General features: G+C 45.8%; 1 protein-coding gene across 1 annotated transcript; it reads right to left on the reverse strand.

The window, feature by feature from the left end:
* Nucleotides 1–471: 471 nt before the first annotated feature.
* LOC121857378 lies at nucleotides 472–5,605 on the reverse strand. Its single transcript, XM_042353385.1, has 2 exons — nucleotides 5,281–5,605; nucleotides 472–2,366 (listed from the first exon to the last, which is right to left on the reverse strand). The coding sequence occupies exons 1-2, from the start codon at nucleotides 5,372–5,374 to the stop codon at nucleotides 1,078–1,080; spliced, it is 1,383 nt and encodes a 460-aa protein (XP_042209319.1). The 5' UTR covers nucleotides 5,375–5,605; the 3' UTR covers nucleotides 472–1,077.
* Between the last annotated feature and the right edge of the window lie 3,239 nt (nucleotides 5,606–8,844).

Genomic DNA, 8,844 nt, shown 5'->3' on the forward strand with positions numbered 1-8,844 from the left:
TTGGTTAAAAATGGCCAAACATTCCTCAACATGGCCACTTTAACGACACATGGCCACACACCCCTCAACATGGCCACTTTGACTACACATGGCCACACACACCTCAACATGGCCACTTTGACTACACATGGCCACACACACCTTAACATGGCCACCTTGACTACACATGGCCACACCCCTCAATAATGACCACTTTGACTACACATGGCCACACACCCCTCAATAATGACCACTTTGACCACACATGGCCACACACCCCTCAACATGGCCACTTTGACTACACATGGCCACACACACCTCAACATGGCCACTTTGACTACACATGCACACACACACACCTCAACATGGCCACACTACTAATAAAACACAATAAATCGGGTCTCTTGTATAATTATTTCTCATCACACACACACACACACACACACACACAGACAGACACTCACTCAGTAACAGACAGACAGACAGTAACAGACAGACAGACAGACAAACTCACCTTCTTCCCCGTCAGAATTCGATGCTCCACCACCTCCTTCTTGCTCCTTGCGTCTCCTTCCGGATCTTCTAACACTCCTAATCCTTTGCATGGTTCTACTGGGAAGACTGAGTGAGGTCTTCCCCTTGACACTACTCCTAAAGAATTTCTCCCTAAACGACATCGTCTCCTTGTCTTGTTTAACGTCGGCATCACTATTCGTACGTCTGGCCTTGTTAGTGACGTCTTTGGTAGTTACGTCACCTAATTCGCTAATACTCCGTCGGAATTCTCTACGATGACGTGATTGGATAACGTCTTCTATACTACGACGTTTGTGGACAGGTGACGTATCTTCGGTTTCCTTATTTGCGTTTAGCTGTGCGTCTATCGTCTAGGGTCAGGGATCTCTTAGCCCTCTGTCACGGTGATCGGTGGTAAGAGAAAGGAACTGTTGGATGAGGCGCTACCTGGTGTGCTTGGAGTATGAGGGGTATCTGGTGTAAGGGGAGTATCAAGGGGGGTATCTGGTGTAAGGGGAGATAAGGGTGTCTGAGGAACAGTATTTATTGAGTTTGTTGGCCTCGCTATCTAAAGTAGAGAGGTCATGACGGAGAGGAGGAGGTCGTGGAGTGCGCAGTGATACTTTGAGGCTCTGAGGAGTGCCTGGCGTTGACATGACGAGGCTCTGAGGAGTGCCTGGCGTTGACATGACGAGGCTCTGAGGAGTGCCTGGCGTTGACATGGCGAGGCTCTGAGGAGTGCCTGGCGTTGACATGACGAGGCTCTGAGAGTGCCTGGCGTTGACATGGCGAGGCTCTGAGGAGTGCCTGGCGTTGACATGACGAGGCTCTGAGGAGTGCCTGGCGTTGACATGGCGAGGCTCTGAGGAGTGCCTGGCGTTGACATGGCGAGGCTCTGAGGAGTGCCTGGCGTTGACATGGCGAGGCTCTGAGGAGTGCCTGCGTTGACATGACGAGGCTCTGAGGAGTGCCTGGCGTTGACGTGGCGAGGCTCTGAGGAGTGCCTGGCGTTGACATGACGAGGCTCTGAGGAGTGCCTGGCGTTGACATGACGAGGCTCTGAGGAGTGCCAGGCGTTGACATGGTGAAGCTCTGGGGAGTGCCTGGCGTTGAAGATGAACCTGAGTCACTGTTCCAATTCATGGCTCTCTTCCTGGCATCTCTCTTCCTCCTAGGTGGTGCCACGGGTGTGAGGTCTATAGAGGTAGGCACTCCCTCTATCCCACCCTCCACCAAGGCCCGTGTGAGGTCAGTAGAGGTAGGCACGCCCTCTATCCCACTCCCCACGAGGTTGTGTGTGGTGGTCAAACTTAACCTCATATCCTGACGTTTGCTTTCAAGTCGAGTGAGAGGGGCGGAGGGGTACAGCTCTTCGACCACACCGAACCCCATGCAAACTGGATCACTCATCAAACACTTCTCCGTGTGAGGTAGTGAGAGGTACAACCCATCTCTCGTTCTCTGTATTAAACCTCTCATGCTGTCTTCTTCATGACCCTCCTTCAAGTTTCCCTCTTCAGGTAAAACAATTAGGGATTTTTTTCTCTCCCAGAGTTTATTCTCCTTATCTTGTCTACGGGTACCAGCCTTCATATCCTCACTACTCCCATACCTCTCAGCATTTTCTTTACGTAGGTATTCCCTCAGGAGGAAAGGTGTAAGATCTTCCTCATTATCAGAAGTAGACCCAAGACGTAAGCTACTTCGCCTCCTAGATATCACACCAAGATCATCGTCAGTGTAGAATCTTGCCATGGACTCCGGCCGGGGTACAGCAGAGAGATCTTCAACACCTAAGTTCACAGTGAAGCGTTTGGCATCTTCACTACAGTGCCTTCTGCTGTGTTGCCTCAGTTGTACTTCCTCAAACACTGGAAATATTAAAGATTATTTAATACAAGACATTATTTTTACCGTCAATATAATATAATATAAAGGATATTTCTGATAATTTGTTGACGTAGTTTATTTCAAATATAAAACATTCTTAATGCTACTTCATCAGGGTTAGGTTAGGTTAGGTTAGGTTAGTGTTAGGTTAGGTCAGTGTTAGGTTAGTGTTAGGTTAGGTTAGTGTTAGGTTAGTGTTAGGTTAGTGTTAGGTTAGTGTTAGGTTAGGTTAGTGTTAGGTTAGGTTAGTGTTAGGTTAGGTTAGTGTTAGGTTAGGTTAAGGTTAGTAGTAGGTTAGGTTAGTGTTAGGTTAGTGTAGGTTAGAAGTAGGTTAGGTAGTTAGGTTAGTGTTAGGTTGGGTTAGTGTTAGGTTAGTGTTAGGTTAGGTTAGTGTAGTTAGTTAGGTTAGTGTTAGGGTTAGTGTTAGGTTAGGTTAGTGTTGGGTTGGGTTAGTGTTGGGTTGGGTTAGTGTTAGGTTAGGCTAGTGTTAGTGTTGTGTTGTGTTAGGTTAGGTTAGTTAGGTTAGTGTTAGGTTAGTGTTAGGTTGTGTTAGGTTAGTGTTAGGTTAGTTAGGTTAGTGTTAGGTTAGGTTAGTGTTAGGTTAGGCTAGTGTTAGTGTTGTGTTAGGTTAGGTTAGTGTTAGGTTAGTGTTAGGTTAGGTTAGTGTTAGGTTAGGTTAGTGTTAGGTTAGGCTAGTGTTAGTGTTGTGTTGTGTTAGGTTAGGTTAGTGTTAGGTTAGTGTTAGGTTAGTGTTGTGGTTAGTGTTAGGTTAGTGCAGGGGTTAGGCAGGTTATGTTAGGTTAGGTTAGTGTAGGTTAGGCTAGTGTTAGTGTTGTGTAGGTTAGGTTAGGTTAGTGTTAGGGTTAGGTTAGTGTTAGTTAGTGTGCAGGTTAGGTTAGTTAGGTTAGGTTAGTGTAGGTTAGGTTAGTAGTGTTGTGTTGTGTTAGTTAGGTTAGTGTTGGGTAGGTTAGTGTTAGGTTAGCTAGTGTTAGTGTTGTGTTGTGTTAGGTTAGGTTAGTGTTAGGTTAGGTTAGTGTAGGGGTTAGGTTAGTGTTAGGTTAGGCTAGTGTTAGTGTTGTGTTGTGTTAGGTTAGGTTAGTGTTGGGTTAGTGTTAGGTTAGGTTTAGTGTTAGGTTAGGTTAGTGTTAGGTTAGGTTAGTGTTAGGTTAGGCTAGTGTTAGTGTTGTGTTGTGTTAGGGTTAGGTTAGTGTTGGGTTGTGTTAGGTTAGGTTAGGTTAGTGTTGTTAGTGTTAGGTTAGGTTAGGGTTAGTGTTAGGTTAGTGTTGGGTTAGGTTAGGTTGGTGTAGGTTAGAAGTAGTTAGGTTGTGTTGAGGTTAGTGTTAGGTTAGTGTAGTTAGTGTTAAGTAGGTTAGTTAGGTTAAGCTAGCAGGTTGTGTTAGTTAGTGTTAGGTTAGTGTGTTGAGAGGTTAGTGTTAGGTTAGGCTAGTGTTAGTGTTGTGTTGTGTTAGGTTAGTGTTAGGTTAGTGTTAGGGTTAGTGTTAGGTTAGTTAGTGTTAGGTTAGGCTAGTGTTAGTGTTGTGTTGTGTTAGGTTAGGTTAGTGTTAGGTTAGTGTTAGGTTAGGTTTGAAGGTGTTAGGTTAGTGTTAGGTTAGGCTAGTGTTAGTGTTGTGTTGTGTTAGGTTAGTGTTGGTGTTAGGTTAGTGTTAGGTTAGGTTAGGTTAGTGTTAGTTAGTGTTAGTTAGGTTAGGTTAGTGTTAGTTAGCTAGTGTTAGTGTTGTGTTGTGTTAGGTTAGTGTTAGGTTAGTGTTAGGTTAGTGTTAGGGTTAGTGTTAGGTTAGGTTAGTGTTAGGTTAGTGTTAGGTTAGTAGGTTAGGCTAGTGTTAGTGTTGTGTTGTGTTAGGTTATTAGTAGGTTAGTGTTAGTTAGTATAGGTTAGGGTTAGTGTTAGAGAAGTTAGTGTTAGGTTGTGTTAGGTTCAGGTTAGTGTTAGGTTAGGTTAGGTTAGGGTTAGGTTAGGTTAGGGTTAGTGTTAGGTTAGCTAGTGTTAGTGTTGTGTTGTGTTAGGTTAGTAGTAGGTTAGTGTTAGGTTAGTGTTGGGTTAGTGTTGGGTTAGGTTATTTAGGTTAGTGTTAGGTTATAGGTTAGGCTAGTGTTAGTGTTGTGTTGTGTTAGGTTAGGTTAGGTTAGTGTTAGTGTTAGGGTTAGTGTTGTGGGTTAGGTTGTGTTGAGTGTTAGGTTAGGTGTTAGGTTAGGTTGGGTTAGTGTTAGGGTTGTGGGCAGTTAGTGTTGTGTTGTGTTAGGTTAGTGTTAGGTTAGTGTTGGGTTAGTGTTAGGTTAGTGTTAGTTAGTGTAGGGGTTAGGGTTGGTGAGTGTAGGTTAGGCTAGTGTGCAGTGTTGTGTTGTGTTAGGTTAGTGTTAGGTTAGTGTTAGTTAGTGTTAGGTTAGTGTTAGGTTAGTGTTAGGTTAGGTTAGTGTTGTATGTTGTTAGTGTTAGGTTAGTGTTAGGTTATGTTAGGTTAGTGTTAGGTTATGTTAGTTAGGTTAGTGTTAGGTTAGGCTAGTGTTGTGTTAGGTTAGGTTAGTTAGTGTTAGGTTAGTGTTAGGTTAGTGTTAGGTTAGTGTTAGGTTAGTGTTAGGTTAGGCTAGTGTTGGTGTTGTTGTGTTAGGTTAGGTTAGTGTTAGGTTAGTGTTAGGTTAGTGTTAGGTTAGTGTTAGGTTAGTGTTAGGTTAGTGTTAGGTTAGGTTAGTGTTAGGTTAGTGTTAGGTTAGTGTTAGGTTAGTGTTAGGTTAGGTTAATTTTCAGGTTAAATAAACTAGGGTGATGACTCAAGTAAAACCAGGCACATTATATAGCAATATCTTCAAAAATTACAGGCATATTTCACAACACAACACAACACAACACAACCGACAACACAACGCAACCACCCACACCTCCTTGGCTGCTACTGAAGAGGTCCGCTCCCTGATCTTGCTTCTCCCGAGGCTTCATTCTCTTAACAATTGACTTGAATGCTTTACCAGCCATCTAGTTCACAAAAGGTCATTCCTCTTCTCCTCTTGATCTGGTAACACTGTTTTCTATAGTGTTACTTGAGTGCTTTAACGAGTTCTCTCAATGGGCTAGGATTGTTAGAGTAGGTCAGGTCAAGTTAGATCCTTATGGCAGTGCTAGTAATTTCAGGCACCGAAGACGACGCGTGACCTCACCGTACCACTAATCAACAGACACTGAGTATTTTCGTCCATATCATAAACACTTACAGCTACGGGAAACGTCCGAACACCTACAACTCTTCCCCTAAAAAAATCAATTAACAACAATAATTAAAATAAATTACTACAAAAATAAAAAAAATAAATAAAATTAATTATTGTTATATGTTTTAGTATTTTGGAATTAAGTTTCGCGTTTGTTTTAAGAGGTTTATGGTGAACGAAGACTGAAGATAAGGGTTCGGACAAGACAGGATGGGTCGCTTCCCTTGTTTATGATACGACGAACACATGACAAGACGGCGGCTTGAGACATACACAATTATACAGCAGCTCAAACAACCATCTGGGCAGGTGGGGGTAGATAGGCTCCCCTGAAATGTTATGTGTGACTAGTGACAGCCCTCATATACCATAATATATTGTGTCCCATAAAGTATACACTATTATAACACACACACACACAACTACTGTCACTGGTAATCGAGTATCATCCAGATATGATACAATGATATGAGTTATTAAGGATGTCACCTTCGTTGGTGAGTTCTGAGGTGACTAAAGAGGCCGATACGGGACCGGCAGGGTCGATCACAGATGTTGGACGTGGGGGCTACATCTAGTGCGGGAGGGACGGTGATAGCGTCTTTCCGGCGTAGGCTTGTGCCTCGGTATACAGTCGGGCTAACTCGAAAGTATTGACACCTTCTCGTGGTGCTCCTCCAAGCGTTACGGTGTGGAGTAATCGTCTCCCAGGTGAGGGGTCCATTTGGCACTTTTTCAGGTTTGTCTTAAGACTATCCTTATACCTTTTCAGTTGCCCGCCAGCGTTACGTTTACTATTCATTAGGTGACTGTAAAGTAGCTGCTTTGGCAGTCTACTGTCGTCCATGTGGGTAACATGGCCAGTCCAGCGTAGTTGTTCATGGATAATGGTAGCCTCGATGCTCCTACAGTTGGTGTCAGCAAGAATACTGGCATTTGTTCTCTTGTCTTCCCAGCGAACTCGGAGGATAGAACGTAGACTACGTTGGTGAGAGTTATCAAGTGCCTTGAGGTGCCTCCTGTATGTGACCCATGTCTCACTGCCATACAGCGGGTGGGGAGGACCACTGCTCGATATACGTGTAACTTTGTAGATAATTTAGCTCCTACAGCTGAAGACACGGGTAGAGTCTGCAAAGGCTTGAGATGCACATCTGATCCGATGTTGAATCTCTTCATCGATGTCCCGGTGGTGGACAGGTGGAGCCGAGATACTGAAAGTGGGTAACATTAGAGAGGGTAGTACCGTTAAGCTGGGCGGATGGTGGAGGGGTGGCTGAACCAGGGGCAGGCTGAGAGAGAATCTGAGTCTTACGTACATTCACCTCAAGGCCGAAGTGTGCATATGCATCTGTGTTGGTGTTCAGGATCTCCTGTAGGTCGTGTGAGCGACAAGGGTGAGGTCGTCTGCATACTGAAGTTCAATAATGGAAGCTGCCGACACCTCTAACACACCCTTGATATAACGAACTATCATAGTGCCTTGTTACAGCCCTCCAAACACACCCAGTAAAACAACCTTACTCAACACTCTGGATGGCCATGGCCCCCCACTCTGGATGGCCGCCGCCCCCCACTCTGGATGGCCGCGCCCCCACTCTGGATGGCCATGGCCCCCCACTCTGGATGGCCATGCCCCCCCCCTCTGGATGGCCATGGCCCCCCCCCCACTCTAGATGGCCATGAGCTTTTCTCCAACGACAGCCCCTCATCCCTAAGGGGCCCTCACCACCATCTCTACCTTGTTCAGCCCCCACAGCACCCCTGGGGACTGTATTCTGTCGAGTTTATAAGGTATAGCACCCTCTTGCCCCAGACCTCTACACTCTTAGGCTGTGGCAGTTAAAGGTGATAATCCCAGGGTTGTGTATGGTTATGTGACCTGTATGTGGTGTTGGGGTGTTCTGGCCACTTTATTCCTGTGACCATCTCAATCCTATGGCCACCTTACTCCTGTAGCCACCATATTTATGTGGCCATCTTAAAACCTGTGGCCACAATACCCCTATGGCCAATTTATTCCTATGGCTACTTTATTCCTGTGGCCAACTTACACTTGTGGCCATCTTACTCTTATGGCCACCTTACTCCTGCGGCCACCATACTCATGTGACCATCTTACTCATGTGGCCATCTTTCTCCTGTGGCCATCTCCTGAGGCCATCTTACTCTTGTGGCCACCTTACTCTTGTGGCCACCTTACTCTTGTGGCCACCTTTCTCCTGTGACCATCTTACCTGTGGCCATCTTACCTCTGAGGCCATCATACTCTTGTGGCCACCTTACTCTTGTGGCCACCTTTCTCCTGTGACCATCTTACCTGTGGCCATCTTACCTCTGAGGCCATCTTACTCTTGTGGCCATCTTACTCTTGTGGCCACCTTACTCTTGTGGCCACCTTTCTCCTGTGACCATCTTACCTGTGGCCATCTTACCTCTGAGGCCATCTTACTCTTGTGGCCACCTTACTCTTGGTACCACCTTACTCCTGTGGCCACCATACTCCTGTGGCCACCTTGCTCTAGTGATTTACTTATATCACCTAACCTAACCTAACCAAACCACGCCCGATGACCGATATCCGAAGACCCGATATCGAGGACTCGTTTATCCGAACCTATAACCGATATTTTGTTTTAAGAGCGAATAGACTTACATACTTACATACATACATACATACATACATACATACATATACATACATACATACATAGTTACATACATACATACACTCCCTCCACCCCTCCAACACTCCCTCCACCCTCCAACACGCCCTCCACCCTCAACACTCCCTCCATCCTCCAACACTCCCTCCAACACTCCCTCCACCTCCAACACTCCTCCACACTCCAACCTCCTCAACCTCCAACACTCCTCCACCCCTCCAACACTCCTCCACCCTCCAACACTCCCTCCACCCTCCAACACTCTAACCTTAGTTAAACAATTTAGAGTAATTTAGAGGAAGGAGGAGGAGGAGGAGGAGGTGTGAGGAGGAGGAGGAGGAGGAGGAGGAGGAGGAGGAGGAGGAGGAGGAGGAGGAGGAGGAGGAAGAGCCTTAACCTACACTGGGAAGGAATCAATTAAAACTTAGTGACTTACCTTGAGAAAATAATACCTTGAATTTTATTGGTGATAAGATACCTGACCTGACCTGACCTGACCTGACCTGACCTGACCTAACACTAACCTGACCTGGACCTGACCTGACCTGACCTGACCTGACCTGACCTGACC

Source organism: Homarus americanus, unplaced genomic scaffold (genome assembly GCF_018991925.1).
Source record: "Homarus americanus isolate GMGI-L3 unplaced genomic scaffold, GMGI_Hamer_2.0 scaffold7481, whole genome shotgun sequence".
NCBI lineage: Eukaryota > Metazoa > Arthropoda > Malacostraca > Decapoda > Nephropidae > Homarus > Homarus americanus.

Coding starts and splice junctions, on each gene's coding strand:
- LOC121857378 (XM_042353385.1), bottom strand. CDS start 5,374: ATGGCTGGTAAAGCATTCAAGTCAATTGTTAAGAGAATGAAGCCTCGG. Junction 2,367..5,280: donor CTTCAGTAGCAGCCAAGGAG/GTGTGGGTGGTT, acceptor TAATATTTCCAG/TGTTTGAGGAAGTACAACTG.